Source organism: Pseudochaenichthys georgianus, chromosome 19 (assembly GCF_902827115.2).
Source record: "Pseudochaenichthys georgianus chromosome 19, fPseGeo1.2, whole genome shotgun sequence".
Lineage (NCBI taxonomy): Eukaryota > Metazoa > Chordata > Actinopteri > Perciformes > Channichthyidae > Pseudochaenichthys > Pseudochaenichthys georgianus.
Window position 1 is genome coordinate 10,447,040 of NC_047521.1, and position 22,439 is coordinate 10,469,478.

The window sequence follows — 22,439 nt, forward strand, 5'->3', positions numbered from 1 at the left end:
GTGCAGGCATGAAACATACTACCAATAGAAATACATTGCTTTTAAAATCATTCTGTGTGACATGAAACAAATGGGAAAATCGTGTTGGTGAACATGAATCAATAGATTGAATTTATTTTGTGACTATTACACGAAATGCTGTGAGACTGGTAAGCAGACAGGTCCAGGTAAAGGGGAAGAGGAGGAGTAGCAGAACAAAACATATGCAGCTTGGTAACTTTAATGGTCTTGCAGGGAATCTACGAAACAAATTATCTAAAGATATACTAACTATGGATGGCATTAATTTGGCCTCCAGTGAGACTGTAAGGAATCTTGGTGTTATATTTGATCAGGATTTATCCTTTAACACCCACATAAAATCAATTTCAAGGACAGCCTACTTCCATCTACGTAACATTGCAAAAATCAGGCATATCTTGCCTCAAAACGATGCAGAGAAACTAGTCCATGCATTTGTTACTTCAAGGCTGGATTATTGTAACTGCTTATTGTCAGGGTGTACCAAGAAGTCAGTCAAGTCGCTTCAGCTGATTCAAAATGCTGCAGCTCGTGTACTAACCAGAGTTAGGAAAAGGGACCACATTACTCCTGTTCATTGGCTCCCTATAGAACACAGGATAGAATTTAATATTCTTCTTCTCGCCTACAAAGCCCTTAATGGGCAGGCGCCATCTTACCTTAAAGAACTCATTATACCCTACTGTCCTAGGGCATTGCGTTCCAAGAATGCAGGGTTGTTGGTTGTTCCTAGAGTCTCTAAAAGTACAATGGGAGCCAGAGCCTTTTCTTATCAAGCTCCACATTTGTGGAATCAGCTTCCAGTTTGTGTTCGGGCGGCAGACACCCTATCTGTTTTTAAGAGTGCACTTAAGACCTTCCTTTTTGATAAAGCTTATAGTTAGGGCTGATTAGATTCAGCCCCTAGTTTTGCTGATATAGGCTTAGTTTGTCGGGGGACATCTTACTTCTTCCTTCTCTCTGTCTATACCTGTGTACTCTCATGTTCCGATTAACCCAGCTTCCCCAAATTTCTTTCTTTTTGGTGTCTATATACGCTGGGATCCGGAGTCATGGATGATCCTGTTGTTGCGGTCCTGTGTCCTGGATAGCGAGCCCTGGATCTTGAGTCGTGGCTGTGGTCCTGGATCATAGGTCCTGGATGGATATCCTTGTGGATTCATCTTCCTATTATACACACATGCATTTCCAAACATTTGGACTACCTATGTTGCAAATGTATTATCTTTTCAATTTACACACGGCATCTATTGCACGTCTGTCCGTCCTGGGAAAGGGATCCCTCCTCTGTTGCTCTCCCTGAGGTTTATCCCATTTTTCCCTTTAAACTGTGGGTTTTCTCCGGAAGTTTTTCCTTGTACGATGTGAGGGTCTAAGGACAGAGGGTCTAAGGACAGAGGGTCTAAGGACAGAGGGTGTCGTATTGTCATACTGATATTCTGTACAAACTGTGAAGTCCACTGAGACAAATGTAACATTTGTGATATTGGGCTATATAAATAAACATTGATTGATAAACATTGATTGATTGATTGATTGATTGATTGATTGATTGATTGATTGATTGATTGATTGATTGATTGATCAAATAAAATATGTAATTTAAAAGGACAACACTAAGTTAATTTGTTAAAACCTGCAGAACAGGATTCCATTGTTTCCTTTTAAGTAAAGTCAAAAAAAGTTATGTGACAGGAAAATCTAGTGGATGCATGGAAAATGACCATGAAAGGACCTGGGTAATTGGAAATGAGCCCCATGTACCCGAATCAATCAAATAAAGAAAAAAGAAGTAACACATATTTAGAATGTTACAATTCTGCCTTTGTGGACATGTTGCACTACAGTATACTGAGTAATCTGCTACGTACATATGTTGGCAGCTTATGTCAAAATATTCAACACTGTATTCTTGATTGAAGGTAAACTTGGTGCAGACACAAATCAAAATGTACTTATCTATGTGCAATTGTATGTACAATTGTGACCATCAAAGTACCCAAGCATAAACCAAAGACATTTTTTATTTCAGTTCAACATGAAAATTATCCAGGCTGAGGTGGGCGCCACTTCCACACAAAACATAGTATAAGTAGCAGTATTTGTAGAAGTACTAAGAAAAGTTTAGACAAAATGTTTTGTACTGCAAGGATATTACATTTGAGTCTTCAGTATGAAACAATACATTTGTTCTATGACGGTTTTCTAACAAAAACCTTCTATCTTGTTTTTCCATGAGCTGACTACAACTCATGTGCAGCCTCACTCCCACATGTTCTTGCTATCTTTCCAAGGCTGAAAAACACCGGCCAGTTTACAGCTGGTCTTGCTTTCAGGGAAGGGCCACAGCAGCCAGGGGTCCCACACTTGATGGAGCTCTGATCTTGATCTTCCAGGTGGGACGCAGAGTCAACAAAGAGGTCACATAGGGACAGACAGTCCGACATCAAAGATAGAGACTTGGCTGCAGTGGATGGAATCAGCTTCTTTTCTGACACAGCTGTACTTCAGTGCATTGATATAGTAAAAATTGTCCTGAATAGATGCTAGGTGAAATTTTAACTAATTTACTCATCTAGTAGTCCCTGCATAGTAAACATTCAAATGTCTCTGTAGCAAAATAAATGCTTTACTCACAGCTTTAAGGTATTTATCCAATCCATTTAACTTTTTACTACATTGATTTGACATCTATAAGAACTCAAGATTGAACATACTGGTGAAAAGAAAACATGGTTAAATTGTAACAGAGGCATTATTATAGATTAAACTGCCCAATAGTTTCTATAGTTATTCAATCAGCTTTAACTCTGCTAGCTAAAACATTCAAGTACTGTTTTGACAACTCATCATCAACTCATCATCATCAAAATGACTTTTAAGTACTTGGCTAAAGATATTTGTACAATATTTGTCCTACGGTATTTTCCCATTGTAATATTGTTAGTGCTCTGTAGTCAATTGAGATTTAAGACATGTATGGGTAACTAGTTCACTGTAGAATACGTTTAATTTACATAAGTAGCAGAAATGAAGCCTTGAATTTATATGAATTTGTTAGCACACTATTGTGTACACTTTTTGACACTTAAATGCAGAAGAATAAATATAATGTCTTACAATAAGTATGGCCAGTGTCTTCAGCATGTAGTGATTCACAGCCATGATCTCTGAGTCCATCTTTAACAGCAGCAATTATTTATGTCCCATTCCATCACATTAAATTATTCCATTGCATTAAATCAAACCACATTATTCCCTCGTCAGCACATTCACGGATCAGCCCACTGGCAGGGTGACACAAATAAACAGCCCTGATCCTGATGTAGCACCTCACAGCACGTCTGATCCACATCTAGGGGTTGCAGCTCAAAGGCCTGTCTGCTGTTAAACGGCAGTAATAGTCAGGATTAACAAGAGCTGGGCTGCAGTCGGATAGTTTAAAAATCAGCTCCTAAATTCTAACCCTATCGTCTATTCCTTGACCTCTGAGTGAAACGTCACGGGGTTAAGGGATAGTGGATAGTAGAATTCAAAAGGACTTAGGAGAAGAGACTGCGGTACTTTAGAGAATCCGAATGCACTTTCACTATCCGACGTGTTTATGATGCGCCAGCGGACGTCATTGTGTGCGTCTGCTGCTGTGGGGAAACTATGGAAACCACAGTTTTCTATACAGCGGACTACAACATGGATGTTTAATAAGAACGAGGGACTACTGTAAACTCATCTAGAGACTCTGCACCGTGCTCTGATGCTGCTGCTCAGACAACAGAGAAACATATTCTTCATGACCAAAGTTGGAATTGAAATAAAAAAGGAAAGTGAAACTTATGCTCGTCACCCTCTCCACATTAATACAAATGATCCCAATACGTATGATTGTATGAACTAAAGATCTTAAAATCAATACAGATGTATTTATTATAAACGTTAGTCCTTAACATCTATCACTGTGTACATCACCATTCAAACATCTTTTAAAAGTTGAACAAACCCCACACAGCTCAGTGAAATGTTGACTTTATTTGATCATTTCAGTGAAAACTAACGTTCATATTTCTCTTTTTGATTATAATACTGATGAACGTTCAAAACAAAGCACTTTGGCAACTTACCACCTATGTTTTAAAATGCTTAATAAGCACCGTAACTTTCATGATATAATTTCTCGGTCATAATCGGTTGTTTCCGTGAACGGCCGACTGTTGAGTGACGGCAAATGCTGCGGCTGCAAGGCATTGTGGGGAAGCATTTTCGCTTCTCCTGTCGGTTAGGGAGGTCCAGTGGTTCCTAAGCTAAAGGAGGTTATAAAGGAAGTTTGAAACCTCCTTTCCTATCATTCTCATCATTCTAGAGAATTCGAACGGCACTTATCATGGCTGCCACTGAGGGACTTCCGGGTCATTTCACTCCTTTAGGAAGGTTCCTAAGCTAAATGGACTATTCGACTTCAGCCCTGGTGTTTTTGGTGGCCACTGGGGCATTGATCATCTACACCCCGCTAGCTGGCAAGCACCAGATGGGTTTCTGGGTAATCCTAGCGTGGGATCAGGGGTAGACCCAGGGATGGAGGTGTGGGAGTGCAGAATATACACTGGATTATCACTTCCATATTAACCCATTTGTGCCAAGAGACTATGTTTAGTATGATAAGGAAAGATGCCACAACAATTTGCTCGTGATTAATCTTCACAGAGTCAAAGATGCTATGGACAATCACACTTTTATCAATAGTCATAAAATAAAATAAAGAATGTCTTCCCTATGAGTTTTATATTCAACTTTTTAGTTCTTAGTTATTTGCCAAAGATATTCTATGCTCTTGGTAGTTTCTAAGATAGAGCCATTTTATTGTCATACTATATTTAGTCTTTGAACACCTGGGATTATTATCTTTTTCCTAAAAGGTAATTGTATATAAAAGTAAAAAAACAGTAGTCCCATCTCCCCAAATAAGAAAAACTTGCTTCACAGCCGGTTTGACCGATTTTGTCTTGAGATTTGTATTCAAAATGTAATTTGGCACAAATGGGATAAAAGAGAAGACACCATAAAACTTGAGCAGCCAAAAATAAGGTATTCAATTTCCAATACTGTTTTAAAATTCAAAACCAAATGTTCAAAAATGACTTCAATATGCTTCACCTCGTGAGAACTGTGCATCAACAGAACACAATAAGAAGGGCTTCTTGAATGATGATTTAATCTCAACCCTTTTTAAACTCACATGAAATCATCTATGAAGTCATATTTGAATCCCCCCTGCAGCCAAATAAGTTTGGTCGTTAGGTTTGGATCACAGTAAATATGAGGCCCTTTATTTCCGCATGGCTCCCATGAGCAATGAATCACCCTTGACTCTGACTTAAATGTATTTGTGATTATGAATAAATGATCTCTGACCCCTGATGTGATATTCTTCACACATAAAATAAAAATGATGACCGTCTTTTAGCTGATGGCAAAGGATGAATAAACGGGTGATTATATCCATATGTTTTGGTGCAGGGTCACCTCAGAGGTAAAGGGGATTTCATATATAAGCCCCACCTACTGTGACATTGTTTTCCTCGAAACCAAGACATACAGCTTTGGTGTTTCTTCATTTTCAGCCCTAAGGCAGCACTAAAATCAAGCTATGGTTTTCCTCACAATCCCCAAGCTTCCATTCTACAGGCTCGGCTCTAAATGAAGGCCCAGTGGCAGCTTTACGACCTTTCAGGAATAAAAGCCAAAGCAACTAATCCAGCCCTCCCACCAACATTGTCCCTTTTAAACCCACAAAGGACTTTCCCTCTGCAGCATGTCCGGTACAAACAGCCAACTCTCCTCTGAAGTACCATCCAAGGCAACGTCAACAAGGTCCGTTTCCTAGAAAGATACTGTAGTAGGGAAATTTAAGATACTTTAATCAATACCTAGAAACACAAGGCAAATGACAGAGAAAGAGCAACACCTTTATATCAGAAGGAGATTAAATAAAGATACAAGTAGGGGGATAAAGAGGTGAAAAGACAGAGAAAGTTATAAGGATTCCAGTATTGATCTGAGTTTCTATTTCTAATCTCCGTAACCTATAGCTGGATTGGACATCAAAGCAATTTGACCCCCACAGCTGCCCCCACAGGTCATCCTTTAGTGACTGCTGACTCCAGGTTGCCATAGTGACAGAAAAATTATGTCTAGGCTCTGTTTGGACAGGTTTAAGAGACCTGGATCTGTGCCCAGCGCCCGATTGCTTTTAATCATGGGCACTATGAAAATGCTGCAGCAGAGCATTATTGCTTTTTTGCTTTTGTTCTATTGTTGTTATTCTTCTGGGTATTGTTTTATGTTTTTATGTTTTTTTGAGAAGAGGAAGAAACATTAGGTCTGTCACATCCCTCAGTTGAATTTCAAGTCATAATATAAATGCCAATGTGGAACTGTCTGTCCGTAAAGCCATCCACCATTTTGTTCCATATTGAAATATCTGAAAGGCATCATGTACTGTATGGATTGCCATGAAATTGTGTTCATGTCGGTGAAAAAAAGAATGATTCCTAATCAGATGCTGCTCACTTACCAAATTGTCAAAAATGTGGTAACAAAAAACGTATTGATTGTATTTAAAGTCTACACTTTTTTATCTTTAGGTGTGTTAAGTGATATACTAAAGGATCACAATGGACTGAGTTTATGGCTTCATTATTGTAATTCTATGTTTGACGTAATCACTGTAGTGCAGTGTTAGATGTGTTTTAATCAAGTAAAATCAATCAATCAATCAATGGTTCCCAGAGGATATACCGCCATTACTTTGGTGATTGCTTGGATTTAACTCTTCCGCTAACATGGGGTTCTGTCTCTGATTATTTATGGAAATTAGTTTTAGTACAGACAATAATATTCTGCTCAACATGAATTTTAATCATTTTGGTGATTATTTTATTTGACCTCTTATGTTTAGCATTTCTGAAACATTGCTTTGTGACTAAATACCCTCAAAACATATGACATCTGTCACGATCTGTCTTTATGGTGTCTTGTCTATATCTGTTTTTGGTTTTCTGTCTGCGTTGTGTTTTGTCTTGTTTAGATCTGTCTGTGGTTCCCTGTGGTTAGTTTCCCTGGTGTGTCTGATTACCCGATTGTGTTCACCTGTGGCCCCTGTGTTTTCTCCTCCCTCCTCACCTGTGTCTTGTTTGTGTGATTAGTCTTGTGTGTATTTAAGTTCTGGTTTTTCTGTCTGTCTTTGTCGGTTCGTCTTGTGTCATGACTAGTTCGTCGGTGAGTGTTCTGTTTTGTCTTTGTTTATCACCTAGCCTTGAAACAAAGGAATTTGCACTTTATTCTGCATTTGGGTCCTGCCTGCTTCACACACTGTAACATCAGCCGTTCCCATTAGCCTCAGCTGCCAATTTGTTAGCTTGCTGACATTAGCTCAAAGCTATATGTTGTGTCTAATGCTGCCTTGAAATTAAGGCTAGCAACATTATTTTGCAAGCTAGAAAGTAAAGCAATACAGGAAATGCTATGACAAAACAAAAAAACTAGGCCGTTGGGATGTTTCAACATTTTTAAATATATATCAGCCTATATATATTTTAAAAACTCAATTTACCAACAACCAAATAATGAACTTCCATGGCCTCCCACCATTTTTGAAAACGTCGTCAAACATGTCGGGTAGCTTTGAGAATGTCCACTATGCAGGTTGTGAATACCTAAAGAGGGGGTCATACTTATGGAGTCATGTGAAAGCAGTAAAAAAAAAAGCCTATTTTAAGGCAGCATAGACCAGCTTCACAGAGCCGCGAGCATCTCTGTAGGCTGTAACCTCATAATCTTGTTCGGACATTTTTAACAGATGGTGCCCCTTAGCAGTCATTGGATTGTGTTTTTGAGGAGAGGAAGATACATTTAGGTAGTTTATGACCTTGGGTTGACTTGATTTACTGGCCTGTCATTGATTTATGTCACATGGTTGCAGGGAAACACCTCGCTACGTGCAACCACATAAATAATCCCCAAGGCTTCCCTCATTTGCGTGTTTCTTGTCAGCCACCATTACTGTACATGTAAAGCATAAGAGGCAAGAGAGTGGCACAGGGAATAACGGGGACAGGTGGATGCAAAAATCACAATGCACATTCTGCTCCCTCAGGTTTCCCCCCTGTGGATGTATCACGGCTTGAAATTCAGCAAGTCAATCATGTGTGCAGTAGCTCCACTGCCATAAAACAGCACATTTTCCACAGCTGCAGTGTCTTTTACACCTTTTTTCTCAGAAACGTTGGAGTATTGCTGCCTCCACATGCCTCACAATGTGTCTCAGCTGTTGAAAACGCCGCATCATGATGCAAATGTATTCCGGCACCAGCTGCTGTGTCAAGATGATTCGGCAAAAGACATCCTTGAAAGTTTTAATGAGCTTACCTCAAGTAATGAGGACACTCAGGTCACGCAAGTCAAGATGTATGCTTGGGCATGTGTATCAGTGTCTTTTCCTATTATATGCGCATGCATTTGTCTGTTTTGACATTCAGCATTTAAACACACTCAGTGGGAGGCATCTGAGTAGGTGACAACTCATTATCTCATGTCAAGCAAGAAAATGACGCAGCAGGGGCACACACACTCACACTGTGATAGTATGCAGGTCAGTAATGTGTGAGGGGAGGTTGGACTTTGTATTTGTTGAATAGCAACATTTCAGGACCAAATTAATAGATTTGCAGAAAAGCAAGTGGGTTAAAAGACTTAAGCCTTTACAGATTTTCCACAAATAGGTTTAATGGTTTATGCTTGTCATTAAATAACGTGGCAAATCAACTGTTATGTAAAAAAACTGAAACCGGGCATTCTGAACAAGAAAACAATTACCGAACTCTGTTACCATACACAGTGACGTGACAAAAACTCTGCCTGGATTGAACAAATACATTGATTGAGGATAATAAATTAAAACAAAGATATCCGTTTTTTTGCGAAATAACCCTTATATGACTACAAACTCATGTGATGATCATGACCTGATTTAGTTTCAGTTTGGGAGTCGGAGTAAAGCATCTGCTGATCTCACAACAGGGCTGAGCTGCCTCACCTCTCAACTACCTCAACGCTAATCGATGCAATTACAATGTCAGCAGCTGGCAGACTAGAAGGTGGGAATCAAAGTAAATGGATTGTTTCAGCTTGTGTGGGGAAGGAGGAGGGGTGGAGAACTCCCCTATCTCTGCTGACTCAGGCATAAATAGGGAAGGAGTGTCACAACTCCAGACTTCAACATTTGGATATAATCCAGAATGAACTTTCCTTGTTGCTCTATTTTTGGTATCCACCAAGTCTTGAGGGAAAATCCGGCTCTTTTATCTGCTAAATAGTCCACCATGTTCCTCAGCATTTTGCAAACTGCTGCTAGGCACAGTGGTGTTTTCAGAGAAGATTCACTAAGAAAACCAAAAAATGAGTATTTAAAAACCCCACTTGAATGTTACATAGTGATACATCACTCCTAGGATCCTTTGTTAATATAAACATTTCGATTATGGCAACTTTCATTGAAATTCTGAATCATTTGCACAGATTCACAATTTCTTAGTCCCAACCCTAAACCTCAAAAGGATCCTTCATTCCCATTTATTAACTTCAAGGAAAGCCATACATTGTCTGTACAGTGCTTATATTTATTCATTCTTCAGTGTTAAAAAATGTACAATTTGTATAAACATTATTATTAATAATAAAGTAACTGAAACGTAACCTGTGTGGCCACAAAGGGAATGCACTTGGGATAACTGTTCAGTCATGGCAACAAAATGAATTATATATATTTTAGCTCCTTCACCAACTGAAATCTGTCTTATTTCCAAAAAGAAGGTCCTTTTTGTCCAACAGAAACATGGAATAAATATTTCGGGGAAGAATCCGTGGAACATAAACAACCATTTAGTGGAGGAAAATCTGTGCAAGCTTGTGAAGGATATTAAGGACATTCAAAATTCTATAGGAACCTGCCACATGGAAGTAAATCTTTATATATTAGACCTACAGTTAACAGGCAAAGTCTTTTTTAAAACAAGTGTAGAAAAGCACTTAGTGAAAACTAATTGCTATCAAGGTTCCCTTCAAATCTATAATAGCTTTCAAGGGGCAGAACAAAGAATTTGTCGATACTGCTTCAATTATTATGAGCAAATCCATTCCTCCTGACCCTGCGGCCGAGGGTTATTGTTGTTGTGTTGGCACACATCGCCCATTAAAAGGGTCCATTAAAGAAGTGTCCCAACCGTGGATAAATCTCCTAATGTCCACAGCGTCAATCAAGAGTTCATCTCCTCCTGTTCTTATTGTGCTTCACCATCTTCTTCCTCTTGAGAATCATCTCGTAAAGTTTCTCCAGGCCCTGTTGGAGCCCCTCACCATCCACAGCGCTGCAGCTCTGCACGTGATGCAGCGTGTACATGCTCAGTTCGTGGACAGAAAGCATCTTCTCCACCTCGCTGACGGACAAGGCTGACTCCTGGTCCTGCTTGTTGGCCAGGATGAGCACGGGGACCCCCTGGTTCTCCGACGTGCGGGTGATCTTGTGGAGCTCCACTTTGGCCTCCTCCATCCGCTCCACCTCAGTAGAGTCCACTACAAACACCAGGCCATCTGTCCGCCGGGTGTAAGACTTCCACAGGGGGCGCAGTTTCTCCTGGCCGCCAACATCCCACACCTGGAAGTTTATTGTCCGGGACGTCCCAACGGCCACCTTGATCTTCTCCGTGTTGAAGCCCTTGGTGGGGATGGTCTTCACGAACTCCTTCAGTTTGAGCCGGTAGAGCAGAGAGGTTTTTCCGGCCGAGTCCAGCCCGATAACAACCACGTGCAGGGACTGGAAGTTTGGCAGGAAGGACGTGTTAGGAGCGATATCAGTCAGCTGGTTTCCCATGGTTGCAGCCAGCAGATCACACCTACTTAGCGTCAGGTGACAGATTCCTGATTTAATCCTGTTTTAGTAGAGTGGCATTTGCTCCTGGTCCTCAGAGGCAGACGGGATCAGAGTGGGCTGGAGACCTTATCAAAACACAAACAGAGTTAATTTTTAATGAGAAGACAATGTGGGATTCAGGAATGTCAATCACACCTAAGAGATTTTACAATAGATAGTGATGATTATCAGTAGATGTGATTTCATCCCAAAGTGTTTCCTGCTGTGTTCACACCTGAGATTTATCACTTAAGCCAATACTATTTATTAAATTCATGTCTGCACGCTTTTAAATGTGATTATACAAAACAATAAATGCTTTAGCCACATTATAGAGCCAAACAACAGCTAATTGGCTGGCTGGGTTTTCCTGGAGCCTAAATCCTCTTACCGCTGCTAAACCTGAGAGGCTTTTCTTCAAGGCAGATTGATTTCAATGCAGTACATGGATAATATGTATTCACTGTGTATATGAGGACTGATGCAGCAGCACTAATCCGGTTGTTGTTGACATCCCATCAAACATCTGCCAGGAATTGTTTGTTTAGCATGAGCAGGCGAATTCTTATGCTGCATATTATTAGAAGAGTATCATTCAAGTATGATTGATTATAGAGGCTAAACTGCTCATTCATGTTGGTGAGTCGATGTTTTATGACTTTTTCTTTTTACATTATTATGTTGGGAATAAGCCACCGTCTTCCTCTCCAGCACGAAAACACCTAATTTATATTGCATGATGTTAACATAGTATTTTAAGTGTACGAACCCAAATAAATTAAACCATTTAAAAATGTCCTACTGTGCACAGAGCTTGAAATATAAACTTTAAGAGATAACCAGACTCAATTAAAACTCAAAAATATAAAAATGCATGAGGGTTACACATCAGAATAAATGTAATCCCAGATGCTGTCCTCGTTAATGTATGTTTAAAATAAACGTACCTCTTTATATGTGCAGCAAAAACATCATCCACAAGCAATAAACACGTCCATGGTGAACAGATTATGTTTGTCCCGGCGGAAACATCCGCTCCTGTTCTCACACAGCAGCACTGAGCAGCTCCAGAGAGGCACGAGAGCTCACAGCACCTAAAGCCCCGGTGACGTCACGGCCACCTAGAGAGATGCACCCCGCCCCCTGCAGGTACAGCGGTTAACTACAGGTTCTCTAGTGGCACAAGCAACATAGATTTTTACCAACAAAATACAACAATTACAGTAGAATGGGTAAATGTTATATCATTTAATTATTTATACTGATTCAGGCATGCAAGTTGAAGTTGATTTTAATTATTTAGATTGCTATTGTTTAGGGAGTTTAATCTACAATGTATATTTTATAATTTGTGTTTGGTATGTTCATCTAGAATATCAGATCCATAAAGTAAAAGGTGCAATATTTACTTTCAACAGCACATTTTACTAAGGAAATTGCATATTCATGACTGAATTGCCTCATTTAATGGCAGCTCTACATGTTAACTTACCATAGCCTGTCTACACTGTCAGCTAACAAAGCGTTGGCTCCACCCTGTGTCCACGATCAAGATCTCCAAGAGCAACATCTGGGTCTTGTTTTTTTTGTTTTCTATACATTGACATTATATTGGTTGTCAAATAAAAACAGATTCTAACAGACAGAATCATAAATGCCAAAGTTTAATGCAGTGCAAATTACATAAGTCACGATTATCAAAAATGTCCAAAAACATTGTGAATCAGTTAAAATGTTAAACAAACACATCGTCATACAAAATCCACATTTGTCACAGGAAATTGTGCTTTTACACAAATGTAGGACACCACTTATAGAACATATAATAGAATAATAATTGTTTTAAGTTGTACAAAAGTGTATTATAAGCATCAATATTTTTCTATTGTAATATTGAAGTGAATGATTGAAGTCTTATTAAGGCATGTTAAAACAATATACGTGTTTGAATGTAACCAAGCACATTTTTCTCACTGTTTGCAAGAGGAATGTAAAATGTTGAGTGCAGGACTGTTTTCATTGGTGGTTTCCTGAATCACTGGATGAGATGCATTTTCACAGTAGTTATCTTCACAAAGTAACATCCCCGAAGAAGAGGAAAAAGGTGCAATGTAGCAATATTCATTATTTCACACTCCCACATTGGTGGTTTCCATTTGGTCTCATCATCTCACAGGATGAGGGGTTGTTGAGTTGGTGCCACAGTCAATATACTCATAGGTGTCCAGAGACAGCTGCTCCATGTGAGAGAGATAGGAAATATTCAGTGTCATTCTGGGGAGAAAAGAAAAATAATGTTTTAAAGCTGAACCAATGAATATTTATTGGATCAATGGTTGAAATAACGATGTTTAAAGTAGCGCTGCATAGTGTTTCCGTGTCTTTTAGCACCTGGTTTTGGTTTTCAACTTACAAAAAGAGCCAGATATTTTTCTAGTTTGTTGAGACCAAAACGTATAATTGCCTTTAAGGCAAGGCAAGTGCTGTACAAAAATGAAAGACATTAAGAAAATGGCATTTAAAAACCGTCATTAAAAAGCAAAGATAATAAAATAAACATTAAAAGAAAAAAAACATGGATAAAAGTTACAGTGCAGTTTAAGATGTGAATAGTTCAATTAAAAGCAGCAGCAAAAACAAAAGTCTCCAGCCTGGATTTAAAAGTAGTAAGAGTTCCAGCGGACCGGCAGATTTCTGGTAGTTTGTTCCAGATATTTGGAGCATAATAACTGAACGCTGCTTCTCCATGTTTAGTTCTGACTCTGGGGACAGAAAGCTGACCAGTCCCTGAAGACCTGAGAGCTCTGGATGGTTCATAATTTAGCAGGAGGTCAGAAATATATTTTGGGCCTAAACCATTCAAAGCTTTAATATAAGCAATATTTTTTAAATCAATTCTTTGACACACAGGAAGCCAGTGTCAAGACTTCAGAACAGGAGTGATGTGATCCACTTTCTTAGTGTCAGTGAGGGCTTGAGCAGCAGCGTTCTGAATTAACTGCAGCTTTCTAATAGATTTTTTAGTGAGACCTGTGAAGACACCATTGCAGTAGTCGAGTCTACTGAAGATAAAAGCATGGACACGTTTTTCCAAATCCTGCTGTGACATTAGTCTTTTAATCCTCGATATATTCTTAAGGTGATAGTGGGCTAATTTAGTAACTGTTTTAATGTGACTGTTGAAACTCAGGTCAGAGTCCATGACTACACCTAGATTTCTGGCTTTATCTGTTGTTTCGAACATTGCAGACTGAAGCTCAGCGCTAACTTTTATACGTTCTGCCTTGGCTCCAAACACCATTACCTCAGATTTATCTTTGTTTAATTGGAGAAGGTTCTGACACATCCAGTCATTGATTTGTTCAATGCACTTACTCAGTGTTTGCATTGGAGCATAGTCTCCTGGTGAAATGGTTACATCAATTTGTGTGTCATCCGCATAGCTATGGTAACTTATTTTGTTGTTTTTCATTATCTGAGCCAGTGGTAGCATGTAGATGTTAAAGAGAAGAGGCTCCAAGATGGAGCCTTGAGGAACCCCACATGTCATATTTGTCAACTCAGATGTGTTTACCTATATAAACTAAGTTTTTTCTGTCCTTTAAGTAGGATTCAAACCAATTTAGAACTGTTGCCGAAAGTCCCACCCAGTTTTCCAGTCGGTCTAGTAATATGTTGTGGCCAACAGTGTCAAACGCAGCACTGAGATCTAATAATACTAACACATGAAGCTCAGCGCAAGTTCAACCAGGAAGACCGTCTTTACTCATTCATGTATTTCTATCTCCATGTTTCTACTCTCTCTCCTCTCAATAAGTGACCGGGGGCGTCACTCTTCAGCTTAGCCAATCACTTCGCTCTATTCCCAAGAGCCTATCATAGCTCGCCATCAAACCCTTTAAACTCTGCTCTTTCCCCTCTGACAGCGTCATTTCAGGTGACTCAACGCAACCCTCCTCCACCCCTTTTCACCTCCGAATCCAGGGTCAAGCTAAACCACTCCTCCTCAGACCGACCCAACTATCCATTCACCACCACCAGTGTCTAGACCCCGGTGGGTTTTCATCGGATCGGTTCTACCCTCCCGAATGATACTTCCTGCACAATGGGGCCTAATCGCCAAAACTACTGTCACATTAATTGTGTGTGGCTGTGGTTGTGACCACAGCCACACAGTGACACGTAGTGGGTGTGAGAAAGGCTGTGAGGCGGCTGCCTCCTCCGGTGTTTGTCAGATTGAGATTGATACTTACTGCAGCTGCAGAAATAACGAGTGAATCTTGAAAGAGCTCGACTTGCAGTAAGTGCTGAAAGAGAAAGAGGCAGTTGAGTTCAGACATATAAACAATAATGATGGAGGAATATGTTCCTTTCTCACAGTATTTCAAACTTACTTCAAGCTTTCATCAGCAATAGACAGGTCAATTTGAATGGTGCACTGCAAAAGAAGGAGGAAATGAATTGCATGTCAAATACAACAACAGTATGAATGTGAGTCATCCTGCGTGTAACTCACCGAATTTTGTGAGCGGGCCTGGATGTCAGTCATGTTAGAAATCTTGGCTTTACCCACAATTGCATTAGAGATAAGACCCTGCACGTTAAACTCCACAATCTTCACTGGGACATAGTTCTGGTTGGAGATGTTGACAAGATTCTAGAAGAGAGAACACACACAGCTGGTCAGGTGCAGCAAACACACCTTTCCATCATTAAAAAGTCAGAAGGAACTTTGTCCTGTAAGTGCAGCAGCTAGCAGTCAGTCAGTCATGTGAATGCAACTCAGACACTTCTTGGTGGACGAGGTTTTCACACCTACAATAAAAATATGGTTGCTCAGAATGTTCAGCAGAGAGCAAATAAATGTCACACTTTGTATTGCACACTTACACACAGTATAACACACTGTAGCTGTGTCTCAGGGGCTAGCTCCGGTTGACATTGTTATCTTTCTTTTCCAGCTGTTTGATGGGTGCCAACTAGAATATGCTTGGTTTCAATCTATGTTTTATAGTTACTGCTAACAACAAGTTACACATTTGTTCAGCATCAGAGTTGGCAGGGCTTTGCGGGAAAAAAAACACACGGCCAATGAAAACAGCCCAAAATCAAACTATTCCCCCACCAAACCATATACTGACACACTGATTTGTTGATTCAAACAGCATCTCTATCATTGCCAAATGTAGTGTTTCTTCTACAAAGTAAGACCACACATGTTTAGTGTTCCAGCATGTACAGTTTTCCCTGAAGAGTTATTTCCCTTAGTTCCTAAAAAAACGTATTGTGAAATGTAATTATTATATACAGAGCTAGAATAAAATCCAACGATAGAAAATCTTTGGGTTTTATGACTCCGCTCACCTGGTTATAGGTTAGATCCTCGTTTTCAAAATAGCATTACTTCATCATTTTTGATTTTAAGATATTTGTGTCATATATCATTTTTATAATGAGAGCGTAATTTCCTGACTTATAAGTTCAAGAAAATGTTTTCGAAAGATTGGAAGACATTCAGTATTCTGAGATATAGCTTTCATGAGAATGGCATGCAAGGTATATATATAATGGCATCATTTTTGTTTATGTAAAGTCAAACAATACTCAATTCAATTGTGTGTTTGTATGCATAGGAATCAGTTTGGTAAGATGTTGATATGAGCAAATTATATAATGACATACATTTAAAAGAAATTCACATTATTCATTTAATTTGCATACACAATAGGCCAACAAGTGATTGAAACAATTCATCCCGCGATAACATTTCAAATGCAACCCAATAATATTATCACTACTACTTATTTTATATATATATATATATGTATGAGCAAGACTCTGGTCCTGATTCACTTTCAAACTAAAATATAGCTTCTTTAATTTTGGCATTGCACTTTTCTTTACCATAGACACAAATGCAATCCCTGCACATTGTTATACTTCCAAACAACAAAGAGGTGGCACAGATGTACATGTAACAGCATTACTGGTCCTTTTACTTACTGTAACCTCCATTTTCACAGTGTCTGGTGTGAAGTACACCATTACTGACAGCACGGACACAGGCGTCAGAGTGACACTCCCGGGGAAGAGGAAGAAGAGGATGAGTGTGCAAACGAGGAGACACAAGACCATCGCCACGCACACGTACAGCTTCCTGAAAAACAATACACACATGCTGAATTATGTGTCCTGGTGATACCCTTACTTACATGTGCATGCGCATGTCAAGAGACATAAACACACTCACACTAACACACGCACATTCATAGGTCACTTACGTGCGCCTTGGTTTCAGCCTCACATCATTACAGGGTATTACAGCCACTAGCTGGTCTTCATGGCCTGGCAATACAAGAACACAGCTTGTTTAACCACAAAAATGATCTGAAACTGGCATCTCGTAAATGGTTAGTATGTCTGGTGCTGTTTAGGAAATGTAACATATCATCTTTAATAGTTGTAATAATAAAAGGGCATATTTCAGTAATGTATAAAATATTGCTTTCCTACTCATCTGTATCCTCTGATGGTCTGAAAGACTTAATGAAAAGGATAACCGACACTTACACTAATTTTAACGTATATTCATTTATTAGTAAAACTATTATATTCTCTCGTGATATTTTTATGAACTACACGTAAATTGTTTCCTCACTTTTAGTATGACTGCCACTTGGTTACTTTTAGATGCAACATCGTTTGTGTATTGTGTGTGATCTGTAATCAAATCTCCATTTATATATGGACAATAACATAATTTAAATCTGAATCTGAATATATTTTATTCTGAAAAGGAAAAGTGAAGCCTTTATCACTGCTTTGCTCTTTGCCAATAACGGTGCATATGTCCAGTTTTTATAATTAATAAATAAAGATAAGAATTACTAAACAGTACAGAGACATTTTACTGGTGGCTATCTGTGTGCCACTTTCAAACAACCTCCTGCCTTTCATTTTTTATTTGTATATTTCTTGCCTTTGTCATCTGACGTGAGATTGTTTTGTACATTACATGACATGTCATTTGTTAGACGCTTTTATCCAAAGCGACTTACATACATTCAGTACTGTGGACAATCCCCAGAGGAGCAATTTGGGGTAAAGTGTCTTGCCCAGGGACACAACGACATGCTGACTGCAGTGGGACTCGAACTTGCTCTCCCCTGATTCCAAGTCCAGCACACTATCCACTGAGCCACAGCCTCCCTCCTGTGTAACTCTATGGTTTGAAGAGATATTATTTTCCAAAAACATGAAGTGAAAGTGGAACAGTTGTGGCAAAACAAAGTTCTGCTGCATACACGTTTGTGACTCTCGTTTGTCTCGTTGACATAGTTCCTTTAGTTGTTGGATGAAATGAAACATAATTTGAGGATGATGGTCTCAGTTGGCTGCCCTTGCACAAAAGCTGCTCAGAAGGCCGTCAAAATCATCAAAAAAGAAGACCAACCTCTGGGAATCCTCCCGGTGCCGCGACATGTGGGGCAGGGGTCTGAGGTCCCATTGATGGCGCCGTACGAAGGGAAATACTTCAGAGCTTTCACCTTGTCCATCCCTTTGATCACATTAGGTTCTTCTGTGGTTTTTCTGTTCTTTGCTGGTGTAACCATTGCCCCTTTAACAGAAGAAAAAAAGAGATGAAAAAGGCTTAAATATTCTCCTAAAACTAACCAAACAGCCAAATGACGCACACTAGTGTTGCAATAGGAAATATATTGTGACTCAGCAGTTTAAAAGTTTGAATAAAAGTGAAGATCTAACTAAAACATTGTCAGAGAATGTGTGTTTGATGTAGGAACAGGGAACATCATTTGTATTGTTTTCCATCTGAGCTGTCTAGTTATGGCAGTATAGTGCCAATAAAAACTTATAAGGAGACGTTTGAGAATTTTAATGTGATGCACACAAAGTGCCCAACCCTCATGGGTAAATTGACACCTGAGATACAGCTGCTGTGGTTTAACATTGCATCCCATTAGAAATGACAGGTTATTTTACCGTTCGGTCTTGCAAACATATTAGCCAAATGTTCCAGATAATATCTGCTATGGAATATGTTCCTTTCCTGGAGCAGAATTCAAGTTTTTCTGATCCGGTCTAAAGAATTTAGCATTTATAGAGGCCATTTTCTCTTAAAAGTAAATCCCTTATTACTGTATGTCCTCATTGACAGGACAGTCAAACACAAAGTGAACTTCATTTTCATAGCCCCCTTACATACATTTTGTTTTTCACTAAGGCTGCGGCCCCACGAGGACGAAAACGGCTAAACGCATAGGATTAACGCAAACGCAATCGGCTTCCGTCCACATGCAATAATTATCCGGATAGTGTCTGCCCACACGAGACCGCTCCGTTTAGCTCCAACCGCTGGAGAAGCTGCAGTACATATGCAGGAGCCTCTACGTGGCGCTGTAACTTCCTCCACAAAAGCAGCGAAGAAGCATGGTTGTCATGGTTGCCCTTCTGTTTATTCTCCGCGGTGGGGGCCGAGGGAACCGGGCAGAGTTTTTCGCCAGTCAGCGTGTATTAAAGTTGAAATCTTCCGGACAAAATTATAAAAGTGCCGGTCAAAGGTCTTCTTTGTTATTTATTGAGCTTTAAAACAAATGAATAACGACTCTATATAATATAATGATAAAATACACGGAGCCTCTCTTTTTCCTCCCTCTCTTCGGACAGCGCCAGTGTCTGTCTCATGCAGCAGCTCATCCAGTAATCAGTGACCCGGCCGACAGTACAAATAAACATATTTATAACTAGTTTAGGGAGTTTGAGAGGTAATTAAAATAGCTAAGGGTGATGATCTGACTTGAAGTGTGTGTTTTGCTGCAGCGGGAGGAGCTGTAGGTGGGCAGAGCTGCGTGTCTCCGTCCTGTCAGATTAGACTTCACTCGCGAGAGAAAGATAAATAATCTGAATTCAGGGTGCAGTTTACTTTGACGTGGGGGTGAGCAGCAGAGGTGGGGAGAGGCGGGGCTATTGCCTCATCATTATTGCTGTAGATGTTGCACAAACAACTGTAGCATGGTCAATAGCGTCCGGAGCACGATAGCAACTCTGCGATCCGCCATTGTTGTTGTTGTTGGTGGCGAAACACTTCAGCACTGGCGCGGGGTAAGCGGAGGTGAGCAGAAGAGGTGGGGAGAGGCGGGGCTATTGCGCAATCACTATCAGTGATCTGAAAATGTCCGTATAGGGCGCACACACGGAGCTGTTTGACCCCCCAGAGAGTGGCGTATGCATTTCTATCCACCTTGGGACCCGTTGTCGTTTCCTCAGTCGTTTAGTGCCATATTCGGTCGTCCTCGTGTGGCCGAACGGTCTATATGACACTAAACAGTAACGCAAACGACTGAATTCGTCCTCGTGGGGCCGCAGCCTAAGATAGGACTATGTTCACATTAAGGATGGGAAGGCTCAGAAACAACCAACACATGATAAAAGCAACTTCTTTCCCCAGATATATTTTTGTTGTTGTTGAACAACCTCAAGTGGAACTAATTTCTCTAAATGGCCAATTAACACCCATTCTTGTGCTAAATGGTCTCATGTGATCAGAGTCCACTGTGTGGGAGTGACAGAAAAACTCCAGCAGTGACTTATGTTATAACTGACTTCACAAAGAAATGAATAAATATAATGCATATATTAATGCTGTGAGCAAAAGGTCTTGAAGAACATATGTGATAGCATTTAGGAATTTAAACACATTCTGGATTTGGGCTTTTGTTTTGCAAAGTATATTAGCTTTTAGTATTCACTTGTGTTGTACCATCTCCTACAGGATTAAATTATTATATGAAACATTTTTACAAGTATTTTTCTGGCAATGGTGCAATAGCACTTTCTGTGTAGTGTTACAACATTTCACTGGCGGTTGAGTTTATTAATCAGGCACAGAGTCTTTCTGTTTTCACAATGTGATTAACTTGTGAAACCAGGATCAAAGCTGGTATAACATCTAAAAAGCAGCAGCCTAGTATTAATTGTAGTAATATAGAGCCTACTGAGCATTATGTATTTGAAGGCAACTGCTGCCATACATACATAACATTAAAAAAAGCCTTATTCTGAACTTTGACTTCAACAAATGGATTTGGACTCCTTCCCGTTTTTCTAAAAAGAAGCTGAGCTGGTTTGTTTGGTTGCTTATGTTGCTCTGTAGCTCCACTGACTTTCAGTAGGCCCAATAAAAGTACAATGAAAAACAATCTTACAATACAGCCTACATTCTTCTTTCTAGGAAGTTTCACTGGGTGTTCTCACTTTATTTTGAAGCCCAATTTTAAAATAAAGTTTGAAATAAAACACACAATTAATAACTCTTCAAACATAAAGAGGAAGTTATCTTGTAAAATATAGAAATCATGATAATTTACATTGCCTATTTAATGGCTTAATCAGGAATTGATCCTACAAATTGAAGTTATATTCACCTGCATAGTTGGAAATAATATAAAGAGTAAAATTACTACTGTATTAACGGCAGACATTTCAAATGCAGGACTTGTAGGCCTAGTTATTCTTCCGTGTATTTATATTGCAGTATTGCAAATGATACTTAAATTAAAGATGTGAATACTTCATCCACCAGATAGATAATAGCATTTTGGATGCGTTTCATTTGGATTTAATGTTAAACTTTACATTGTTTATTAGATTCAAACCTGACACCTCACATTAGATAACCTTTATCAAAGATGGAGCGAACAGAAGCGATGGTTTGCACTTTAGAGATCATTAATCACTAATATATCTGACACCATATTATTAGCAACATGCCTTTAGAAACCTAAGTTGTCGCAGTGAAACATGGCTTAGCAAAGACGCAAAACATGATGAGATGATTGATCGCGCATTACTGCAGTGGGCAGAAGTCAATAAAAACAAGTGTTTACCTGACAACACGACTCAGCTCCGAGTTGAACTGCTCCACCGCTTACTTATTTTTTAGTTTTAAAAATATATGAAAGCTAAATGGTGGCTGCCTCATACCTCCAGTCTACAGAGAACAGTGGGAGGATCACTTCCTCCTTTAGGTGACGGTTGCAACCTGATCTCACCAGAATGCGTGACTCCACCACGACTCCTTAATACTGCATTGCGTGGTGGACTCACGAACTTTGTTACATTTACGTGTCTGCACCACGCAAACAACCCCAATGTAACCGCGGTGAATTTAGTTGTATGTTGGATATTCGACGGACATTCGCGGACCCGCCAGCAGCGTCAGTTTCCCGGACCAGGGAGATCTTCTCCGCGAAACGAGGCTTTCACTTAGGGACCATCAACAAATGACTTTTACAATTAGACAAGAAAAATGTTCTTTTTAATAAATCGACAGCTTCTCGATCGTGTGAATGTGAAGCAAATTCACTCTAGAGCATACATTCATTGAACACACCTCTTTTTATTGCATTTTAATACTTTAAATACGTTTTATTAATATTTT

At 39.5% G+C, this 22,439-nt stretch overlaps 2 protein-coding genes across 3 annotated transcripts; both read right to left on the minus strand.

The window, feature by feature from the left end:
* Positions 1–9,671: 9,671 nt before the first annotated feature.
* On the minus strand, positions 9,672–12,064 carry arl4d (ADP-ribosylation factor-like 4D). Its single transcript, XM_034106730.2, has 2 exons — positions 11,929–12,064; positions 9,672–11,067 (listed from the first exon to the last, which is right to left on the minus strand). The coding sequence occupies exon 2, from the start codon at positions 10,940–10,942 to the stop codon at positions 10,337–10,339; it is 606 nt and encodes a 201-aa protein (XP_033962621.1). The 5' UTR covers positions 10,943–11,067; positions 11,929–12,064; the 3' UTR covers positions 9,672–10,336.
* A 560-nt stretch (positions 12,065–12,624) lies between these two features.
* On the minus strand, positions 12,625–22,232 carry tmem106a (transmembrane protein 106A). Of its 2 annotated transcripts, none has more exons than XM_071206754.1 (8): positions 22,051–22,232; positions 18,435–18,599; positions 17,263–17,326; positions 16,985–17,138; positions 15,498–15,638; positions 15,376–15,419; positions 15,235–15,288; positions 12,625–13,255 (listed from the first exon to the last, which is right to left on the minus strand). In XM_071206754.1, exons 2-8 carry the CDS (start codon positions 18,592–18,594, stop codon positions 13,147–13,149), a joined length of 726 nt encoding a protein of 241 aa, XP_071062855.1. In that variant the 5' UTR covers positions 18,595–18,599; positions 22,051–22,232; the 3' UTR covers positions 12,625–13,146. The 2 variants fall into 2 exon arrangements, with proteins under 2 accessions (XP_071062855.1, XP_033963687.1); XM_034107796.2 differs by lacking the exon at positions 22,051–22,232 and adding an exon at positions 21,886–22,025.
* Between the last annotated feature and the right edge of the window lie 207 nt (positions 22,233–22,439).

Coding starts and splice junctions, on each gene's coding strand:
- tmem106a (XM_071206754.1), bottom strand. CDS start 18,594: ATGGTTACACCAGCAAAGAACAGAAAAACCACAGAAGAACCTAATGTG. Junction 17,139..17,262: donor AGGCTGAAACCAAGGCGCAC/GTAAGTGACCTA, acceptor ATTGTTTTTCAG/GAAGCTGTACGTGTGCGTGG. Junction 15,639..16,984: donor CTGTGAAAATGGAGGTTACA/GTAAGTAAAAGG, acceptor TCTCTCTTCTAG/AATCTTGTCAACATCTCCAA.
- arl4d (XM_034106730.2), bottom strand. CDS start 10,942: ATGGGAAACCAGCTGACTGATATCGCTCCTAACACGTCCTTCCTGCCA.